The sequence below is a fragment of the Monomorium pharaonis genome, chromosome 11, assembly GCF_013373865.1.
Source record: "Monomorium pharaonis isolate MP-MQ-018 chromosome 11, ASM1337386v2, whole genome shotgun sequence".
In the NCBI taxonomy this organism is placed as follows: Eukaryota; Metazoa; Arthropoda; class Insecta; order Hymenoptera; family Formicidae; genus Monomorium; species Monomorium pharaonis.
In genome coordinates this window covers 14,451,628-14,475,846 of record NC_050477.1, presented here as the reverse complement: position 1 = coordinate 14,475,846, position 24,219 = coordinate 14,451,628, and the positions used below count along the sequence as shown (strand labels likewise).

Genomic DNA, 24,219 nt, shown 5'->3' with positions numbered 1-24,219 from the left:
TCTCTCCCCGTCTCTCCCGGTCTCTCCCGGTCTCTCCCCGTCTCTCCCGGTCTCTCCCCGTTTCTCTGCGTCTCTCCCGGTCTCTCCCCGTCTCTCCTGGTCTCTCCCCGTCTCTCCCCGTCTCTCCCTGTCTCTCTCGGTCTCTCCCCGTTTCTCTCTGTCTCTCCCGGTCTCTCCCCGTTTCTCTCCGTCTCTCCCGGTCTCTCCCGGTCTCTCCCGGTCTCTCCCGGTCTCTCCCGGTCTCTCCCGGTCTCTCCCCGTCTCTCCCGGTCTCTCCCTACCTATATTTTTTATTGCAAAATTTGGATTATATGCGAACAAACTTTTGTGTCCAACATTTTTTCTTTATATATTTGCAGTAGCAGCACCTTAAAATAATTTTGCAAAAATAGACTTGAATAAAAGGTTAATGGACGTGATAAAAAATGTTACATTTCCTTTTCATTTTAAGAGAAACTGAAATAATCTGCAGACACTCTGCATAATAGCGACAAAAATAATTCATTGATCGTTCGTTCATTCATTTCGATTATATCGATATATGTATAAAAAATTGGCGCTTCCTCGCGCTATATATATATATATATATATATTCCCTGTCGACGAGCTAAACAAATTCCACGCGAGTCCTCGAGAATTTACCTTCACATGCATAAACTTCGTGCCGCCGATGTCAGAGACCCCCGCCAATACCGGGGATCGTTTCTCCGATCGTTCGTCAAGAATTTACCGTTCAATCGTCCATTCGCGGCGGACGTGGACACGCGGGGCCTTCGAGCCGCCGCGCCGCCGTACGCGCCCTTTCGATTGCACAGGTGGACGCGCAGCCGTGCGAACGGGCCAATCGCAGCCGCGGGTGGTAGAGGGTGCTCCGATCGATGCGCGCTCGCATCGCCGCCGCTGACGACGACGACGACGACGTTCGCGTCGCGGTCGTGTGCCGCGTCTGCTTGGTGGTGGTCTCTTGCGCGCGGCTCGCTCCCTCGCCTCGTTCGCGGCGCGTGAGATAACCCGCGCTGCTCTGATTGGCGGCCGACCCGGTAGACAGTAGGGTTGTTGCATCGCGTTGCGTCACGTTGCGTGCGTGCGTGCGTACGCACGCATTCGCGCGTGCCTGCCTACCGCTGCTCGCCCGTTCGTCTCTTCTCCACGGTTTTTATCAGCGCGGAGGGTATCTCTCCCACATTCGCTCGTCGTCGCGTGCCGTTGCGACACACAAGCATACACACACGAGCGCGCTTACACCCACCACGGATGCGTCGTCGCGGTCGTGACGACGACGACGACGACGAGGACGGCAGTGGCGTGCCGCTCGCTGCACCTTTCTGTTTACCCGGCCGATGGTTGGCGACGACGTCGCTCGAGATCGTCGTCGCGATATGAGCGCGAGGCGCACGGCCGCGGCCGGCGGTGGCAGCTGTCATCACAGGGATGCCGGAGTCCGGACGCTGCGGCCAGGCGATAGGACAGCGCGCGGACGAGGTCGAGCGCTAATCGTGAGTAGCTCAAAGCTTCCTTCCTCTCTCCTTTCGCTATCGGCGCCTTTATCGCGCCTTTGCTAAGGACGCCTCGGCGGAGCGCTCCCCGGTGCTCATCCTCCGCTGCCTGGCGCCAGCCAGCGCGCACGGCCTCGACATACCTTTTACTCTTCATCCGATTTTTCCGCGTCCTCTTTCCTTCGGGCGCGCGAAATCTCACAACCCACCCGGGAGTCGCTCGCCCGCCCGCGCCCGTCGGATCGACTCGACCTGCATGCCCCAGGCGAGGAGTCGCGTGCCCGCTGCGATATCGCTCGCGGGAGGGGGGTGGGGGCACGACGTTACCCTGGAACTGTGTGGCATGGAGGAATTCGCGGAACGAACGAGTTTCTTACATTCCGCGGAGCAGAGGGTAGCGGCTCGAGAGACCTCATTTATTGTACCTTCTGACGCCAGTTGGAGGTTGAATGATCGATTCTGTCAGCTGTAATCGCGCTTGCTTCGATTTCTTTTCTTCTTTTTTTTTTTATAATAGACCCTTGCAAATTCAAGTGTAGCAAATTTTGGATTAAATGTTTTATTCCACATTTTGATGTCTCTTTTCTCCTAACTTAAGAGATCTACTTCTGATTCTCCAGTTGGAAGTTAAACAATTACTTGTACTTACAGTTGTTTTACATTTTGTGTGTACTGATTTTTTAATTGACGTTTAATCAATGTTTCTTCTCTCCCAACTGTGCGGGGAAGAACTGGACGGGGAAATCCGAACGAGTCTATTTTTCATTAGGCGGAAAGTAGCAACTCGAGAAACTCATTCCTACCTTTTGACTCCAGTTAGAAGTTGAATAAATATATAATAAATTCTGTCTAATTGTGCTTGTTTAGAATTTTTTCGAGTAATAAACATACGCAACTTCAAGTGTAGCGAATTTTTATTTAATGTTTAATCCACATTTTGATGTCTCTTTTCTCCTAACTTAAGAAATTCATTTGTACTTATTCCTGATTCTCCCGTTGGAAGTTAAACATCATTTGTCGTTTGTAGTTATAGTTGTTCCAAATTTTATGTTTACCGAATTTTTAATTGACGTTTAATTAATGTTTCTCCTCTTCCAATTGTGCGCGGAAGAACTGGACTGGGAAATTCGAACGAGGTTATTTTTCATTAGGCGGAAAGTAGCAACTCGAGAAACTCATTTATATTCCAGTTAGAAGTTGAACAATCAATTCTGTCTGTAATCATTCTTGTTTCGAATTTTTTTTTTTTTTTTATAATAAACACACGCGACTCTAAAATCTCGTGCATATCGAATGTTCAATTAATTCACATTTTCATGTTTTTCTTTTCTGGATGGAAAAACATGAAATTCGAACGAGTTTATTTTTCGTTAGGCAGAAGGTAGTAACCTAAGAAACACATTATATCTTTTAACTCTAATTAGAAATTAAGGAATCAGCTCTTTCGATTGTAGCTGGTTCAAATTTTATGGGTAATTTTACTTTTTTTCGGATTAAACGCATATAAATTTAAAATCTCATGTGTGCCTAATTTTCAATTAACATTTCAGTGTTCTCTTTCTCGAGCTCTTTTCATAGAATAACATGAAATAATTCAGGAACGACTGAGCTTACTTTTTATAAAGTAGAAGGTAGCAGCTTGAGAAACTTATTTATAGCTTCCGACTCCAATTAGAAGTTGAACAATCAACTCTGTCGGCTGTAGTCATACTTGTTTCGAATTTTATGCTTTTTCGGATAATGAAGGCGAATTTAAAATGCTACGTGTACCGAATTGTTAATTAGCATTTGATTAACGTTTTATCTTTATTTTTTATTTTATTTTCATATTTTCCTAATACCGATTTTTGCAAAAAGAATCTTTCATGAATATCTAAATTAATATTTAATTAAGAAGATTGTATGTGGATACGAGATTTCAGCCTATTTATAACTTTATAATTATTTTCTTTCACTTTTTATAGCGTTTTTAATTACAATATATTTTCGGAAGCATATCTCTTAGGTTTCTCTTAAATTTATTTTTCTATCCATTTTTCTAGTAATACTTGAATTTAGCCCGATTTTTTACTTTGCCTTTCGAGTGTATAATTCTTTTTTGTTTTTGTTATCGAAAATCTATACTGTTTTATGAATTTAGATCAGTCCGTATATTTATGTTGCAAATCGAATTTTTATAAGTTTTTAACACAATCAATTGATACTTAACATTTTATTTACGTAATTGTCTTATGAACAAACAATAAAATATAATATCGATATTAATAAACATTTCTACTTGCCCGAAATTATTAATAAAAAGAATTTGTAAAGTGTCCCACTTCTGCCCTATTATTTTTTAATGACAAAGTCTTTGATAAATCTGGAATCAATTTTTCTTTAATGAAAATAAAAATATCAAAAGAGGTCGTCCATTTTCAGCTTTACAGCTTAATACATCTTAATTAAACTATAAACTCTATTAAATAAATGATTAACTAATAACGAGTAATTTTGTAATCCATGCACTCCTTGACTATTACTCGCCTGGAAACCTTTTTTTTTTATTCGCTTATAACACGAAAACTGTGCTGCGTCCGATTACTGTAGCCGTTAAATAAAAATCGCCTCTAGGTGGATTAAAGAATATGTCATTAAAAAGTCATCTGCAGAAAGTGGGATATCCAGTAATATCCCTCTGCGTGTATTTAATAAATAAACTATTTCATATTTGATACACGAAGTACATAAATTCCCATTACGCTTTTAACGTCAGCGGGAAATATTGTCTCGCGATTTTTACCACTAATGCAGATTTATCTCAATCTTCATTACGTACACATCAGGATATATGATACAAGTTTAAATCACGAAATGATAACTTGCGTGTGACAAGTGACGTATATTTAACCTATATACGAAAAATTGTTGTCTACTCGAAATTTTGTCTTATAGTCAGTTTTCTACCGACATTATATATCGAATATACGAAATACCCTCTGACACGATTTCCATTCTCGGATGATTATATTTCATTATATCTCTACTTTAGTCTGATTTTCGTCACGTATATCACTGGTTAAATCGATTCGCCGATATGGGAATAAATATCACGTGATACTAGCTGCAACAATTATCGGCAGTACCTGACAATATTCCGCCCAACGTCAAATCGGACGTTTCATTGTTCATTAATGTTGCAAATTATTTTCTTGCCTCTGTTATACGTATTTGCGTACTACAGACTAGAAATTCAGTCAAATTTAATCAAAATAATCGCGTAATATAAGAACGGAGCAAAAAAAACGTGCGTTATTAACTCGTAACTGATGCAAACTGTAAATTTACTAATTAAATACATTACGTAACGAAATATCTTTAGAAATATGGATTTCTAATTTTTAAAAATCATTATATATTCTTAGAAACTGTTTATAATTATTTAAAGTAATTATAAAAAAGTAAAAGCACGTGAAAAAAGTTACGCATTTACATATAGATTAACTATGTATATAATAACTTATAATTATGGATGCGGTTGTTTATGTAAATGATTTTGTTTCTTATCTCTTTCAACTATATTGTTTTTTACAATTAGTATTCGTAATAATTATTATTAAGTCCAAGGCTGAGACCGTTAAGTTGGCTTATTTATTATAGGATAAAATTGAATAATATTATTTAAAAAAAAAATCTTTTATTCCCCATGTATTATTTTCATTGAAATGAATACATATGGAACAAGCGCGTTATTCACAACGATGCCGAGAGAGAGGTGGAGATGTTGTTCCTTTTTTCCAGTGAATCTGATTCACTCGTAATTCTATTGAACGGGACGTTATTTTTATCAATCAGGTTTATTTCTCGGAATCACCGAAAACAATAGCGCGTTTGTTTCATATGTATTCATTTCTTTCAATGGTTATTTTCAATTACTACAATTACGTTGAAAAACAAAGTAATCATATGATGGCGCGCGGTAGTATGCACATATTTTTTTATATTACGTTATTATCCGTGCCCAGTAATTTATATCCGTGATTGTGTTATAATATCGGGAGTAAAGTCCTCATTTTATAAACGTCTTCCCTTTCACCGATACATCTGATAACTCAGGAAGCGAGCGGATAGCGAAAGATAAATCATTTTCACCGCCGTCGATACCCAACGGGACGGTTTACTGACCGATTTCTCCCGCTTTGTGTAATCCCGTTGGTTGAACACCCATCTGACGACGCTCGCGCGAACGTCAGATAAAACGACCTCGAGATAAGAGGATTAAGTGTCGACTGTTCGCGCGCGCGAAATTCGTCCAAGCGGACGCGAGGGCGGAAAAACGCGCTTTCTTTTTCATCCACGCGCGCGCCCACGCGGTGTCACTTATGAAAAATCGCGTCCCTTTGTCACTTTCAACGTTCGCGGATAGCATCTACGTCGCGCCGTGCCGCGTTGGCGGAGATCGAGATACGAGCGTATCGCGGGAATATCGCAGAAACGTTGACGTTTAATGAGCTCGTCCGCAGTTTGCTTCGCGATTCACGTGGCTGATAACGGATCACTTATCTTTGTTATTTTCGCGTGATACTAGGTATTACCTAGGCAGAGATTGTAGATTCGGCTTTCGAGTCGGTCGATGTCACAGACGCGCAGCGATCATTAGAAAAACGAGTTAACCCTTCGTAGACCGTGTCTTTTTTTGACGTAAGTGAAATTTTATTTTTAAATCTTTAATAATTAATGGTTTTAGCATTTAAGTTAAGAATCATTTGATAGTGTAATAGAGATGTAAAGTAACTCTGAGTTTTCCCAGATTTTTTAAAAATCTAGAACGAAAAAACAATCTAGACGAAAAAGATTTAAACTGCAGAACGTTAAGGATGTTTTGATTATGCAATATCAGCTGAAGTTAAAATTAAAAAATTGCAAACTTCTTAGATTTGTTCTTATTTTTCTAATTAACAACAATAAATTTTGATCGAGTTTTGGTTCTAAAGCTACAAAGAATAAAACAACGAAAAATTTTATAATGCAGCTTATACAGTGATCATATTTTGCAGTTTTAATTATTTTTTAACGACAAAATGGACCAAAATAAAACTTTTGTACGAATATTTATTAGAGTTTTATTAATATATATAAAAAATTTGATTTATAACGTAAAACTACTTTCTCATTAAGCTTGCAAATAAGTACAACAAAACGCGAGTTTAACCAGTCAGAGAATTGTGATCAAATTTTACGCAAATATTCGAACACAATAATAAGACAATTTATAAAATTTTTTTCTATTTTTGATAATATATATGTATATACTTTAAGATGTAACACTTAAATACATCCTTAAATTATGAAGTTTGTATGGGATTTTATTTTCTCGACTAAATCTCTTGAATAAAAAAATAATTTTTTAACATTGTCGACTTATCGTCTAGTACAGTATTTTATATCATTACGTCTGTTTTCGATAATAATCAATAACAGAACATCCTGTGTGTACAGGAGCGTTGAGTAACCACGTGCAATTTTAAGCGGAGATGTGAACGGGTTATTGAAGGTTATTGATTCTTTTAATAATACGAATACCTGCACACGAGAGTAGCATAATAGGCTTTTCCGTACGATCGATGTGCAATCAAAGCACTCGAGGACACTCGGCATATCGAATATAAAGTATATAAAAGTAGATAAGTTGATAGAAATTTTTATACAATTCACAAATACTCCACGAATATGGGTAGATTATAAAAAAAATTAGCAGTCAGAATTTTTTAAATAACATTTATTTTTATGTAAATTTGTTGATATTTCTAAAGAAACAAATTGCAAAAAAATGTCTATTATTACTTGTACGCTAAAAATATATGTGAACAAAGGCATACTGCGGAATAATTAGAGGAAAAAGTATTAAATAGCTATTTGCTTTATTTACTTTTATATACGTATTACATAAGAATGTAAAATGTAATTTGTAACGTAATTACCTTGCAAACTTTTTTACTCTATATTTATTCTCCTTAAGGTGGTCTTCAAAGTTCGAGTTTAATTAGTGGAGTTATATTCTTTATTTCCTTACAGTTTCCCATCGGAAATCGATTTTTCATAATTCCTTATACTGATGGCTTTTATCCTTTTTTTCTCTCCCTTTCCGCATAATTCCTTAATTATAACCTCGACTATCATAGTTCGTTTCCGCGAATCCCCGAATACTTCGTTCAGTTAAATCTGCAATTAAATTGTCAGTTGCTGCCGTTGAAAGAACTACTATCGTGCAATTAGCGATGACGACAATTTCATCGTCGACGCGCACAGAGACACTTTATTGTTCCCACCGCGAAATAAATCATTCTCACCTCTCTGCCTGCCTTAATGAATCGTCCATTTTCAGCGTCACTGAATATCCACGCTGAGTATCGAGAATTGGATAGAGATACGAGACTCGAAACGATTTGCGCAATAAAAAATTATTGATAACTCTTTTAGAATTGAGAACCCTAAATAATAGGTATATAAGATATATGTATAAACATCTATAGGCAAGTGATTGATTTTTTTATAAGTGATAATTGAGCTGCGTGTCGAATAGTTAATACAATTGATTTAAAAAATTCATTTTTAAATGTTATATCATTTAAGTGGTCTTATATATAATGTTATTAAAATTTTTAATGTTGTTTTGCTTTATACTTAATTTTGTTTTATATTTTTATAAATATTACGATAAAAAAGCAAAAGATTATTTTTATAAAATTATTCCTGGAAAGAGAGAGAGAGAGAGAGAGAGAGAGAGAGAGAGAGAGAGAGAGAGAGAGAGAGAGAGAGAGAGAGAGTGTGTGTGTGTGTGTGTGTGTGTGTGTGTGTGTGTGTGTGTGTGTGTGTGTGTGTGTGTGTGTGTGTGTGTGTGTGTGTGTGTGTGTGTGTGTGTGTGTGTGTGTGTGTGTGTGTACAGACGTATTTTGCATTGTAAGTTTTTTAAAGCTATTTTTGTTGCGCAGTCTCTTTTATTTTTAAGTGATTCAAGTGTATTTATTTCTGCACGATTCTGTATCTAATTACGAGTACGTGCTGGGAACAGTTTAAAAATACCAAACTTAACATTCCGTATTTTTATTTTATTTTTTCAAGTTGCAGAATAACATCAGTTGTCTCGTTTCAAAATATTGGTATTATTTTACAAAATTATTTCTTATCATACTGGTTTTGTTTAGACAGAAACTATGGCTATAAGACCGCAGAAAATCACTAGCTGAAAATAAACTATATCAAAAATATCACACACATATAATTCTATTCTGAAGAGCGTACGAATTTGCCTAAGTTCTTCCGATTTCTTTCAAGATAATTACTTCCAGAGATGGAAGATCCTTCCGAGAGATGGAAGAAGGGAGAACGCTAGTTTGCAATCTTGGACGGTGTCTCGTATTACCTACAGGTCACGACGTCAGAAAGCGAAGGAAATCTTCCGATGTTGGAACATATTATGGTCTAGTAAAGGAATCGATCGGCGCAACAGGCGGAAGGAAATAATATCCGTTGCGGTCGAACTGACCGAATTGCCCTTAGGGTCCCTCGTATTAATTTCCGTGCGATATAAACGCCAAGAAATGTATGTCGAGAGAGAAAGAGAGAAAGAGAGAGCAAAATGACTGTTAATTGCAATATCGCAATTCAGGCGAATATTCATTCACACTTTATTCATTCATGATTATTTTATTACTTTTAATCACGAAACGTTCGAAAAGATTTTAATAGATTTATTCTCATCTTCTCTCTTAATGGCTTTTTAACAAATCTTATAAATCCAGAACGGATGCTAATTTAATAAATTTTTTTACCTTGATTGCATACAAGGAATGGAAATTCTTATAATAAAATGTATTATTATATCAGAAATAACTTAATTAGATATCGAGAACGAGAAAATAAAGCGCTTTTAATGAAAATGTTGAAAACTGCCAAAAATGTATTTTATATTTTTATGCAACAATTTCTCGCAAAATTAGCTTCTTTGAGATCATAATTTCGCGCATCTTCTTTGACGTTGCACGTGATTAAATACGTAAGAAAGATCCGTTGTACATTTGCGAGCCCGGTGTAATATTATCCGTCGGCGGAAGCGTTAAACGATGTTGCTAATTTATTGCGATACTACTCGGCGAGCCTCGGTTTTAGGTCATCTTCTTCATTTATGCAAAACTAGAATATAGTAGCGAATACGTCTCGAAGCGAGAGCCCGACTGCTTGTTCCTTTGGTGCTTGTAAAAAGGGAGGGTGGATGAAGCGACGGAAAGCGAGTCAGTGAGTTGAAATGAATGAAGTAGTCAAAAGTTAGTACCAGTCCGCTCGTATTCCGGCTGATTATACAAGGATTCATCCACTGCAACTTTTCGCTGACAAATTATTATACCATCGCAGCATCATGTAACTGTTGCGGTATCTCATATCTTACGTCCTTTATCAGAATATCTGTTTGTGCTATTATATATTAAAAAATATATTTAAAAAATATATTTTTTTTAATACATAAAAATATTCTATATATATATAAGTATATAAGATTTTTCTTTCCCAGAAGAAATCACATTTTATGATGTAACCAATATTATAAAATTATTATCTAGAAAAAATTATATTTTTATAATCATGAAAATTTTATAATATGTGTGATAATGTGTGCACATATATATATACATAATTATTAAATATTAATAATATTTATTAAAAGTAATCCGCATTAAATTACTATTAAAAATGTAATATTATATATGGCATATTTAATATGAAAATTATTATTATGCAATATTATATAAATTAGGCAAAATGTATAATATTCATATATAATACTATATTATATAAATTTAATATTATGTATTATAACAATATTATTGAAAAATAAAAAAATATTTTTCTAGATAATAGTTTTGTTTAAAGTGGAATTTCTCTAAAAAAAATGTTTTAGGTATATTATTAATTTCATTCGGGGAAAATAATGTATAAAGCAATATCGAGGAGTATATAATATCATAATATTTATAGTATTATAGTATTACAATTGTTAATTAAAAATCTAACCTGAAAGAACGGTACTGATATAAAGAGAAGAGTTACTTATAGTTTTATAATATATTGCTAATATATTATAACTAATATATTATAAAATATGCTAATATATTATAAACTATGCTAACTTATTAATGTAATATTTATTGCTAATATAATTATATTCAGAATCGAGTTTTGACACAAATAGCAAGGTATTTTATTTGTCGTAACTTTTCTTTATTTTTAATGCTATTCTTCATAAATAAATTTCAAATAAAAAGTTTGTCTGGAAACTTAAAATAAAAACTTGCTGGCGGGTAATAATGAAACAAAGTTTTATTTGTTCGTACCTTTTCAAGTCACGACTGCAGTTTTTATTTTTCAAATAAACTGTCAAGATTTAAAAATATGTTTTGCTAGATTCGAAACATCTTGTACATGTAACACCGGATTTGACTGCATTGCTCTTTTATAAAGCGCCTCGTGTAAACGACAAAACCTGTCCCCGAGAAGATAAATTGCAACATAAATCTTCAGTGACAAGACTTCGCGCCAGAGAGTGTATTTCTTTCTATAAAACGTTTTCCGGTGAAACAAAATAGTCCAGAAATGATCTGACTACAACGAAAACTAATAAGTTTATTAATGCTCAGAGCCTGCAATGCTTATGATCTTCGTAATGGAGAACATCTTGATATTTCAAAAAGATAAATATAAATTTGCATATTAAAATTTTTTATATTATTAATTTTACTTAGGAAAAAATAAGAGATGTAGAAAACTATATAGAGAAGTTTATGTTAAGTTAATGAGTGTAATTAATGTTTACTATTCATTAACTTTATCAAATCTGAAGAAATTAAGGTAGAAAAAAGAATTATTTACACTTTTTTATTATTAACTTATTGTAATATTTATTACTAACATAATTATATTCAGTCTTGAGAATAACAAGATATTTTATTCATCGCAACTTTTTCTAGAGCTATTCTTGTGAGAAGCAAATTGAATAACTGCATAAAAATTATTGTAGGCAATTTATCTAATTGTATGCAATTAGGTCAACTTTTCTTATCTTTGTGAATGAATTATATCAATTACTTAATAGTCTTAGACAAATAATATAACAATTTAATAATTTTATTAATACAGCTGTGCATAAATTCGTAGAAAACACTTTTACAAGTGGACAGTTTTATATGAAATTAAGTTTGAATTATGTACTTTGAAGAATTACGCAACACTGTTTCTATTTTGTTGTTCTATTGTCGCATGCAACCCAGTCGTTAAAATTGCCGAGTGTTGTAAGCTATAATTCATGTTACGGTGTTCTCTTGAAATTGCATTCATGTTGAGCGTCCAATCAGATGTACAGGATCCCCTAAACTTACCGTGATGTTAATGACGTACTGTTAATGACAGGTTCCTGAGATCATTTCGAAACAAAAATCTTAATACCAAAATGTCGAGACTACAAATGGCACAGTAAAGGTCTTCTCAAATATGATTCTTATTTTTTATATTGATTTTGCTTCTTTACTGTGTGATGTATCTTGGACACTCTATACATCGTAAAAATATTTTCACAACTTGATTATTGTCGCATTTCCCACGTTTTAATGCATACAATATCAGTCGCATCATACAACCGCGTTATCAAGTGCAGGACTTGTCGCTCTCGAGCTCCATTATTCTGCAATTTCTTTCGTGATTTGTTACAATATTTTAAATAAAATAATATACATTAGAATTATATATTTATATATATGTATATATATTGCATATATATATATATATATATATATATATATATATATATATATATATATACATATAATATTATATTAATCATAAGTTATTGTTTTTTAATTATAAGAAGTTAAATAATCTTTTATTTTATATCTATAAACTTTATCATTATTATATCAATATTTAATTAAATTTACTTTCAATTATTATTAATATCGCAATTCGTTTTGTTTCATTAGCATTAAATTAGCTTAAGTTAATTACTTATGTAGCGAGGTACTTTTATAAATTAAAGTACTAACGAATACATGAGTCATACATTTTATTTGATACAAAAATGAAATAATAATTTTCATAATAATTTCAGGAGCTACTATCCCCATGCTTGGCGGCGATTTTCTTGGAACCACTTTAAGTAAGTAATCGATTATATTTAAATGTAAAATTTAAATGTAATTTAAATTTTCTGTTTTAAATCTTCTACTCTAAATTATTCTTGCTACTTTTTCCTTTGCCTATTTCGAATCAAGATTAGAAGATTTAACATCAATATGTCATAATATATGGATACGGAAAATTGCAGAAAATTAATCCGAAAATTGAAATTAATTCGAAGTATTGCGCTCTATTCGTATTTGATTGCATTTTTTAATGTTGTTATTGTCAATTAAATGAAATTATATTGCACTTTACTTTAATATACATTGTAACAGTTTAATTGGTCCAATAATTGAGAAACTTAAATAAATGTAATATTAATTTAATTTTAATTTTAATTATTGATAAAATTTGTTGGTTTTCATTGACTTTTAATATGAACTTTTTATCGTCTTTATGTACATTTAATTTTTATTTACATTTTATAGTTTTACAGGATGTCCCAAAACATGTAGATCAACGCTTGTAAAAAAATAGATGGGATCGAGATGAACATAAAAGTCCAATATTGTCTTGGGTTAGGTCTTGGGTTAGGTCCACTAATAATCGAAGTATAAATTTTCTAAATTATGCGAATGAGAGAAGAGCGCGCCGAGGGAAGAGCTCGATCCGCTCGAGCTATAACACGGAAGAAAAAATCTATCGTGAATATGTGATAAGCTTTTATTAATTTACTATTCACAATTACGATAGAAATTAATTAGATTATTTACAGATTCCATACGTTAATATCTCGATTATTGATGGACCTAACCCAAGACAATGTTAGACTTATGTTCATCTCAACCCCTTCTATCTTTTTACGAGTGTTGACCCACATGTTTTGGGACACCCTGTATAGTATATAGTTTAAAGTTTAGTTTATATTTAATTTTTGGTTTACATAGAATATAATTTTAGCATTTTAAATTTCTGGCATGAGCTTTTGTAGACTTTGACATTAATTTTTATGTTGTCAAATTTTCCGTGTTTTGATTTGAACAAGAAGAGTGACCACTTGCAAATAGAATTCCTCAAATAAGAGGGCATTATCCACTATTAATAAGAAACGTAACAGAAAGTTTATGAGATATGCATATATAATATATTATTTATAAAATATTACTTTTAGAATGCTTACTAAATAGATTATGATTTAATCTCGTTTATAAGATTTATCATCTAATTAGTTAACGTTTATTAGATTTATCACAATATACTATTCTATTTCACTTATACGCTTCTTTCTTACTGCATGGATGGCACCGTTATTCCGTGTTTTAACCCTCACAGAGAAACTCTATCTACCTAAGTGTCGCTTACAGAACCACCTCTCGAGCATGGGCTCGAGCAGAAGATCTGGCTCCGGCGGGAGCCGATCGAACGCTGGCGTTCTCAAAGAACGCGCCAACATGTCGTTCATGCTGGTCGTCATGTTCTTCGCCGTGTTCGGTCTGATCGTCCTCACGGAGATATTCCTGATCGACGAAAGGCGCGGCGTAAGCATCGGCGGCACCGGCGTACTCGGAGGTCACAGGAGCGGTCATCGATTGCCAGCTGCGCCCGATCGTCCAGATTACGGAGAAGTAGGAGTAAGTGTCCAGAGAGAGGAGAGAGAGAGAGAGAGAGAGAGAGAGAGAGAGAGAGAGAGAGAGAGAGAGAGAGAGGTTATTCCTCACTATCTCGACGATTCACGTAACTTCGAATCGGCTGATTCTGTTACGGCACGCGGATCCAATTGCTCTTCCGTCTTTCCGATAAATTCATCTCCATTTTCGTGTTCATATCACTACCTAATAACTTTTCTCGTTACTCGTGAATATGCTCGCATAAATGTTTCAAACTATTCGATGGTCTAAAAAAATTGTATTTTTCTCTTTATTAAAAGTAACTTGATATATTAAAGTAATATAACCGAAATATTATTTTACAATATCAAATTAGCGATTGTTATTTTTATATACTTTTTCTATCTCTCCTGTTTTGAATGTTGCGATTTTTTATTTTCATTTTATGTACATTTTTCCTCTGTGTGTATTGGAAAGGTATTATTTTTAAAATTATAATTTTCTATTTTTTGTTTAATAAATTTGTTTTATTTTCTTGAGCTTCCTGTTTTCCTTATTTTATATAAAATATATATAGTGTCTTGTATTTTTATCTCTTTATCTTATTATTAACTTTTTTAAATCTATTTATTTATTATTCTTAATAATCCTCTCTTTCTTCTAGAATGAGAAACAGGGTCGTCGACTTTAGACGTTTCTTTTTCTTCACGTGAGAATAAAGCAAACACATTTACAAAGCAATGGTACTAAGGCGAGAAAAAAAACTTGAGTGAAAAGGCCGAAAACTTACTATGTACAACATCGATTTCTCGAGCGTACACCTCGTTTCTTTTCCCCACCTTTCTCTTTCTTTGTCGATATCTGTACCTGCTATATAGTTTATGCACCCTTTGCGTCTAGTACCGGACAATGATTCACGCGAACCCCCGAGAACTTTGAAGGAAAAATATCTCCGCACAGCAGCTTGCTCGAACGACGCCCCAACGTGGTTCGGAAAAGACATACGACCGCAGTGGAAAAGTTTAACCGGATACGAGCGAGCGACCACCTGACAAATTAGTTTGCCCGATCCTGTGGAACTTTCTTCATCCGTTTACATCTCCCGTCGCGATACCGCGAGAAAAGCCCGAGTATTTTAAAACTCGTCTCGCAAGTTATCCGTTTTAAGAATCTTTACGCTTAAGACCTGATTCGCTTTGACTTTGAAGAGACAAACTTATGCTGTAGATTATTAATAAACCGTTATTAATTGGCTTTAGAAAAAAATTTTGTTTAAAAAAATTTTTAGTAACGAAAGTATTACTTAAAATTTCAGCGTCTTAAACTAAGAAGAGCTAAACTCAGATTAGAGGAAAGAGGAAAGAGGAAAACTCAAATTAATTTTTTTTTTAATTTAAATTTTGACTAAAAATGACTGTAATTTTACAAAGATAGATTTTGTACTATTTTGTACATTTTTTGAATATGACCAAAATGCAAATAGATTATTGGTTATTAATTAGTATTAAATGAGTTGAAAAATATGTATATATAATTTAAATGTCTCCAGGCTGAAGATTACGCCGGTTTAAAGGGTAGCTTTGATGAGCACGTCGGGTTGTTGGTACGCGGAGAGAATGGTGGCCAGAAGACGGTAATTCACCCGGATCCGCGTGGCTTACCGAGCTTACCGCCCAGCTTGGAAGCTCATTTACCACAGTTAGATCAGAACCTAAAGGTCACACATGCCGAATGGTTACCAGTCACGAATACGAGGTTCGTATTTATGCATGATAATCACCAAATTAAGGCTGGTTTTTTATTTTTCAATTTTAATTTAAAATTGTATTAACTCTACAATGAGTAAATTTTATTTTTACAGCTTTCTTATTAATTCTATTGCTCCTTGAAGGAACTTAAAATAATTTTTTACACTTTACATGAAATAACTCAAAAATATTCATGGTACTTTAATAATTCTTTAAAATACAAAATAGAAATTAATAAAATTTATAATAAAATAATTTTTATTGTATACATTATTATACATTTTTATTTTGAATTATTTTTCTTATCAAATACTATATAATTTTCTTTAAAAAACTATAACAAATCAAATTAATTGTTATTTATTTTAATTTTCTTTGCACATAGGAAACTAATTTATTAAAAATTTAATTTTTTCTACAATTTTGCTTTACTATCTCATATATGCACTTTAAATTGTATATACCACATAAATAACAAAGATTTAGTTTAAATCATGCATAGTTTGGATACACTGTTAAATAGAAATATGTGTTTGATTTAGGTTCAAATTTTTCGTTTATTCGGCATATTTCGACAACAGAATTAGCGGCGCAGGTACGCCAGCTGGCAAGAGTCAGGGTGTAGTACGAGTGATTAGCGCTACTAAAACTAGAGGACCGGAGCGTGTTTGGTGTAGGCTTTGGTACCGACAGCAAAACGGCGCAAACGTCACTGCCTCGGTAACAGTAGCTGCCAAAGTTAAGGTATGTTCTACCTAAAAAAACATAATTATGATTCAAGATATCTAACTCAAACACAAAAAAGAAGCTGAAACATTGTCGCTGATATTAATAACTCGTATTATATTCATTTTGTTTTAAAATTTCCTCTCTTACATATCGAGTTAATAAGTCAGACTTTCAATATTACAGTATCGATTACTGAAAAATGAGATAATTTTCAGTTACCGCTGCTTTAATATTAATATTAATTGAAAGTCTGACTGATTAACTCTACACATATAGAAATTTTAAAATAATAATAAGTGATATGAGATTTGACTTAATAACAAGAAAATGAAATACAATAATAAAAGGATTTTACATTTTGCTGTTAATAAAATAATTTTTTGAAAATTGTAAAATAAAAATAATATTTCATTCAAATATAAATAAAAAATAGAGAAAAATATTTGAAACTCGTAATTATCGGAAAAAGCTTTTCATGCGAGCTGAAAAAGCGATCATACACATATAATAAAGATACGCTTAATAATTACTAATTAATAATTATTAATATACTAGCTATGCCCTGCCACACGTTGCTGTGGCTCTCTATTCTTATGCTACGGTTTTTTCAAATTTTCTTTGCTTTCGTTGTTTAACTTTCAAGAGCCTTGCTTTACTGTTGCTCTTTTTATTTTATTTTTGAATAAGCATTTATCTATCTTTAATAAATCTAATATTCATTTATTCACGTACTTCTAACTTTTTTTTCTAAAAGCTGCCATGGATTTAGAAATCCATTCAAAAGACTGTTTTAAATAAGTTCCTCTTTTTCAATAAAATAACAGCCATTTTTATTTTTCTTATTATCTTAATTTAAACATTCTTCGCCTCTCCCGGTCTCTCCCGTCTCTCCGCGTCTCTCCTGGTCTCTCCCCGTTTCTCCCGGTCTCTCCCAGTCTCACTCCGTCTCTCCCGATCTCTAGCCGGCTCTCCCCGTCTCTCCTGGTCTCTCCCCGTCTCTTCCCGTCTCTTCTCGTCTCTCCCCGTCTCTCCCGGTTTCTCCCTGTTTCTCTCCGTCTCTCCCGGTCTCTCCCCGTTTCTGCCGGTCTTTCCCCGTCTCTCCCGGTCTTTCCCCGTCTCTCCCCGTCTCTCCCGGTCTCTCCCCGTCTCTCCCGGTCTCTCCCCGTTTCTCTCCGTCTCTCCCGGTTTCTCCCCGTTTCTCTCCGTCTCTCCCGGTCTCTCTCTGTTTCTCCCGGTCTTTCGCCGTCTCTCCCCGTCTCTACTCGTCTCTCCCGGTCTCTCCCCGTTTCTCTCCGTCTCTCCCGGTCTCTCTCCGTTTCTTCCGGTCTCTCCCCGTCTCCCTATCTCTTCCCGTCTCTCCCGGTCTCTCCCCGTCTCTCCCGGTCCTCCCCGTCTCTCCAGGTCTCTCCCCGTTCCTCCCAGTCTCTCCCCGTCTCTCCTGGTCTCTCCCCGTCTCTTCCGCTCTCTTTTCGTCTCTCCCCGTCTCTCCCGGTCTCTCCCCGTCTCTCCCGGTGTCTTCCTGTCTCTCCTCGTCTCTTCCGGTCTTTTCCCGTCTCTTCCGGTCTCTTCCCGTCTCTCCTCGTCTTAATGTGTCAAAATTTCAATAATATTAATGAAAAACTATATTTTACACTTAAATTATGGCCATCATTTTTGAAACACCCGGTATGTTCAAAATCAAACTTCATAAGAACACTGCCGTTTTTGAATGCAACATTGTGTCAAAATTTCAAATCCTGCCATTGATTCTAAATTGTCATATACACGCTAAAAGAAACATTCTCAAATTAAAGGCCTGCATTTGTAAAACGACCAGTAATAAATCTAATATTCATTTATTCACGTACTTCTAACTAAATTCAATACAACGTTGTGTTAAAATTACAAAAAAATATTATTTAAAAAATATTGTTTAAAATTAAATTATGGCCATCATTTTTTAAACACACGGTATTTCCAAAATCAGATTCCATAAGAACACTCCCGGTTATGGAATGCAACGTTGTGTCAAAATTTCAAAGCAATCGGTGAAAAACTTACGGAGATCTTAGATGAGGAACAAACATTTACATTTTTATTTATATAGATAGATAATAAAGATACTTTGGTTTTTGTTTTCTTCAAATGACATTTTTTTATGTGTAAAATACAATTACAAACTTTATCTTTGTTTATTAATTATAATGATAATTTAACTGCATAACATTACACACACACACACACACACACACACACACACACACACGCGCGCGCGCGCGCGCGCGCGCGTGTGTGTGTGTGTGTGTGTGTGTATGAATATCTGTGTATATAAACTGGAGAATAAAAGTAATAATTTAAAATGTCACAAACAAAAAATATTTTTAAAACATTCAAGAAACTTTTAAAAATATATTCAAGACTTTCAAATTTTTTTAATTTTTTAAATAATATAAAGAATTTGAAATTTATTCGAAAAAATTTGATGTATCTTGAACACATCATTTATTTCAGATAATTCGGGAGAATTGGAATCTCAAGTATAGTGCCTGCTTCGTGATATGTCCGTTGCCTAAAGAGTCCCCGACGACGGATCAAGTGCCGGAAGCGGTTAGTGTTGTGGCAAGACTGCGAGCGATCCCAACAAATCGCATCCTCGTGCAAAATCGTTTTGAGAGCAGGACGAACGACAAGCAGGCTTTAGCTGTTTGCGTCAAACCTTTGCACTATTATTATAATAGGGTATGTTGCTCGTTTAAACAGCACCTTAAATAATTGATGACCATTATACCTATGGACATGACTATGTAATATATCCCTGTGCATTAAGCTTCGTATATCGTATTTGCTTATCATTCGTGTTTTGCTCTTGCTTGTTTCAGTGTAATCTATGCAACTTTATTGTTTAAATCAATTTATTATTATTTTTACCTACTCACTTTTTCAATAAAATGAAAGTATACTTGATTCTGAAATATTTTTAAAGTTGTTCTTTTATTTTGAATATACGTATTTATTAAAGGGTAATTTTGAATAAATTTTAAAAATAAAGATTAAAATAAGTTTTAAGGAAAATAAAAATAAAAGCAGAGGTAGTTTATATAATATTGAAAAAGCATACAATGTTAATTTATACGTGAAAGGAAATATCCATAAATCAAAAAAAGCTTCAGTAATTTTTGTAATATGCAATCGTGGCGAAGCACGAACAATGGCACGCTTTTCCTCCTCCCCCTGCCGTCGGCAGCCAATGCTTGACACAGTGGACCGTGCTATAGCTCGAGCGGCTCGGCACTTCCTTCAGCGGGCTTCTATTCGTATAATTTGAAAAATTAATATCTCGGCTGTCTGGAAGTATCCACTGGAATATCCAAAAACTATGGTAGACTTTTATGTTCACCTTGATCCTGTCTATCTTTCCCTGAAGACTTTCATACCTTATGCAGAAAACCGCGCGTGCGCGCGCGCGCGCGCGCGTGTGTGTGTGTGTGTGTGTGTGTGTGTGTGTACACACATGCACATATGTATGTATGTATTATGTGAGGATAAATAATAAAATAATTGCACATATGATTCGAGTATAATTATTCAAATCTAATTTATGTCGTATAATATCTTTGATATTATTGCACTAGTTTGTGTAATTTAAATATTTATCTGTTCAACCTTGCAGTTCTAATGATATGATTGTTTATTAATCAGCATAAAGTACATCCGGTAGTAAACAGGCTTATTAAACAATTCTATTTATTAGTCTGTGAAAATTTTAATGGATACATGTATGGAGAATGCATTATGGGATACCTCATATTTTGATGTATAAACCTGTTTGATATTTATAGGTTTTGCAATTGGTGGAATTTATCGAGTTGCATAGACTCTTGGGCGCTACCCACGTCACTTTGTATAACGACACTGTAGGCGCAGCAGCTGGTTGTGCACTAAAATATTACGAGAATAAGGATCTGGTTACGGTACTACCGTGGCATCATCTCGACATGATTTCCCAGCGGGAAATTCGTACGGAAGGTCTCTTCGCGGCGCTTAACGACTGCCTCTACCGATCTATGTACAAGTACGAGTATGTGGCGCTCGTAGATCTCGACGAGTACATTATACCGAGGCATAATGACACTATAATCGATTTGCTACGGTATGACACGTGTTTGCATGAATTTAGACTATCTATTAATATAGACTATACATAATACAATTGACATATATAGCATTTTTAGAAGAAAGATTGAGAAGTTGTGTATTGTAGAATTATCGCATTTGTTATTTTTTAATTAATAAGTACGAAATAATATCATAAATTAATAATATAAAACTATAAATAATTATTTATTTTTAACTTTTGTTTTTATAGAGTTTAACTTTAACAACAAATCTTTATCATTTATTCTCAATTTTTTAAACAGATGAATGTAATTCACAAAGTTTTACCAAGATTTTAGATAATTTCTGTAATTATTTGAAATAAAAAACTTATCTCAAAACAGATCAAATTTTTAGTACAAAATATTTTTTAATATTTCCTACTTTATTGCATATATATGACTCATTTATTCGTTAGTTCTGTCTAAGCAATTTATGTCTTAAGACGAGCTCCAATCTTTTATCACATTGTTACATTTTTGAAAACTTTAAATTACTTCGAAAATATTTGGAAACGGGCCGATCTTTGTGTGAACATTTTTACTCCAAATAAGGAATTGGTTTCATAATCGGTAAAACTTCATGAATCATTTATTCATGACTAAAGAATTAATATCCTTACAAGTAATTCGGTTTTATGAATTTAAATTTGTTGCGAATAAGCAATATTAATTTTGTAACGAAACTATTTCTAGATGGATGGGAAATCGAATTAACATCAAGTCCACAGGCGCGTTTTCTTTTCAAAATGCGTTTTTCTATCTGCAATGGGCTGACGATCCATTCGTGGCAACCAGCCGTACTCCCACTGAGGCCGGTTTAATCACTCTAAAGAAAACACGACGCCGGACTAAGTTGCATCCGCACAAACAACGCTCCAAATACATCTGTAAACCGCAAGATGTGGTGGAGGCGGGTAATCATTTCGTTTGGGAATTTATTCCGGGTCATGGAACTCTGAACGTACCTTCCGATGCTGCTATCCTGCATCATTATCGTGTCTGCGAATTTGGTGGCGACGATTGCATCAAGACACAATCGACGGTCGACAGAACGGCCTACAAGTACAGAGACCGACTCGCTACGAATGTCGACAAAACATGGACAGAATTGCGCGCCGAGTGTTCGCTACCGGAGCTCGATCCGATTCCAGCGTTGACACCGCAAATCAAAGCCAACCCACTCGGGAAGTCGGTCAGGTAGCGAAAAACTATTGTCGAAATCCTGTGGGACATTGGCAATTTTACCGGTACGCCAAAAGTTGCGAGGACCTATTTCTACAACTACGGCGGTCCTTAGTCTTCTCAAACTGAGCTAGATGAACTCCCGTCTTGTTTTATGAAACTCTCAATTCGGAACGCGTTTTTAAATTTGCGAAATAAGAGAATACGCTTACCAACGAGATAAGAAATCGCGAAAAAAAGAAAAAAAAACGATACGCGAATTAATCATATTTTTCTACGTGTGACGGATTCTTGAACGGTTAACGAAATCTGGAGACAACTTGCCAAGTCTATCGGGTTTGACACTATATGGTGCTGCTTCTCTCTTGCGGTTTTATACGGACTCTTGTATCTATATCTTGTAATTCTTTCGTTCGTGCAGTGCAAATGTGATTGTAACAAATTGTATTATCGTTAAAAAAAAAGATTGTTACGAAAGGCCTAAATCGCGGGCTAAAAGAAAGCAGTTGGTGATAAACAATGCGAACAACATTAGATATTATTCCTACTGTACCGTTATTTCGAGGGTAAAAACCTTTTTTTTTTAGATACTGTAAATTCATATAATGTATCTTATGCATATCTATAGAATCAATAATTAGATAGTGATATATGTATAATATGTATTTAGGACTGTCATAGAGATTAAATCTACGGAAACAGCCTAGAGAATACAATGGGTTCTCGAAAAAACCACTTCACATGCAATGCGTTAAAAATGTTATGAAATCTAACTTTGAAACACTACAAACTATTTAAACAAAAAGACATCAGTTAATATAATATTTTTCACAAAATTCACCGAAAGATTTTATCAACTTAATTTAATTTGTAGTTAAGTGAATTTGCTTGTTTTTACTCTCGTATACCATATCTTTTTGTACATTCATACGCAAAAGTAAATGGCTTTGTGATACAATAATTGTTGTGCAATTCGTCCGCGTTTGTGCAATCGTGTTTAGTCGAAAAGATATATTAAAAATTTCACGTAATGTAAGAAGATGCATTTTTTTTATTTAGATAAATAACATTTTCTAAAAAGAGATAAATACGAAAGATATTAATTTTACTGCGCAAAATTTTACGACTATTGGTTGTATTTAGTAGAAAAAACAACTTTGTAATTTCTAACTGGTGTAATATTTATTTATATGACAAACACCACAGACGCGCGCTTCGCGCGCGCTACTTAGCTTTTTACTTTTTAAAAATAAATTACAACGACAATATCTATACAAATTTGACAGCTGTCAAAATTCAATCGCAATGACAGCTACTCTTGCAACACGAAATAAACGCAGCGAAAAAACTAATCGGCATCGCGGAAGAGGCAACAATAAACTTCAATACATTCGATATATGCGAGTATCAATGTTACATGCACTTTTTAAAAAAGAGAAGAGAATTGATTTATACATCTAGATCCGACAGGAACTAATGGCAAGAACCAATCGTATTAAAGAATTTTATAACAGTTGCAAAGCTGCTTTTTCTGCTGAACGCAGCCAGTGTTTTTGTTGCTAGCAATTATTTAGAAAAAAAAACAATTGAAAATGTAAGAATGAAATAAACTATACACAAGGAAATTTGATTGAGGAAAATAAATCACAATTGTGTCAAATAGATACAATTTTCGAGATGATAAAAAAAATTTCTAACGACATTGAATCGGTCCTCTTCATAATATACCAAATGCGGTTGTGGCAGATAAGGGTATAACAAAGTCTTTCTCTTTATTTATTAATAAGAAAACATATGCACGCGCAAATTTATGTATATATGTGTATACACGCATGTGTACGTGACACGTACGTACGTGACATGTAAAATAGATTTAAGGTACATACATGTGATCGGTGCTGAGCTACAGTCGATGATGTGTTGACATTATGTTGACGAAATTAATAAATATGACTACTAGGACAATACGTACTTTTTATTTTAATTTTCTTGAATTTCCGTACCGTATTATTGAAATCGTGAATTACATTATTATTTACGTAAGTATCATGATATAAAAATATTTAAAAGATTATCTTTTAAAGAAAGAAAAAAGCCGTTAAATGCATAATCTTTGAAAAAACTTATATTAAAAATACTGTTTAAAAAATGTTTATTTTATATTATTGTGCCGTAA

General features: G+C 34.3%; 1 protein-coding gene across 2 annotated transcripts; it reads left to right on the top strand.

The window, feature by feature from the left end:
• The first annotated feature begins 994 nt into the window (after positions 1-994).
• On the top strand, positions 995-24,010 carry LOC105831224. 2 transcript variants are annotated; one of them, XM_036293571.1, is made up of 8 exons: positions 995-1,496; positions 12,631-12,678; positions 14,006-14,272; positions 15,798-16,003; positions 16,539-16,740; positions 19,216-19,443; positions 20,544-20,854; positions 21,555-24,009. In XM_036293571.1, the coding sequence occupies exons 3-8, from the start codon at positions 14,021-14,023 to the stop codon at positions 22,060-22,062; spliced, it is 1,707 nt and encodes a 568-aa protein (XP_036149464.1). In that variant the 5' UTR covers positions 995-1,496; positions 12,631-12,678; positions 14,006-14,020; the 3' UTR covers positions 22,063-24,009. The 2 variants fall into 2 exon arrangements, with proteins under 2 accessions (XP_036149464.1, XP_036149465.1); XM_036293572.1 differs by lacking the exon at positions 995-1,496 and adding an exon at positions 5,445-6,176 and having other exon boundaries at positions 21,555-24,010.
• The last annotated feature ends 209 nt before the right edge of the window (positions 24,011-24,219 follow it).

Excerpts from the sequence above, each read along its gene's own strand:
- LOC105831224 (XM_036293572.1), top strand. The coding sequence starts at position 14,021 with ATGGGCTCGAGCAGAAGATCTGGCTCCGGCGGGAGCCGATCGAACGCT. Across the intron at positions 16,741-19,215 it reads CAGTAGCTGCCAAAGTTAAG|ATAATTCGGGAGAATTGGAA; the intron begins GTATGTTCTACC and ends CATTTATTTCAG. Across the intron at positions 20,855-21,554 it reads ACTATAATCGATTTGCTACG|ATGGATGGGAAATCGAATTA; the intron begins GTATGACACGTG and ends AACTATTTCTAG.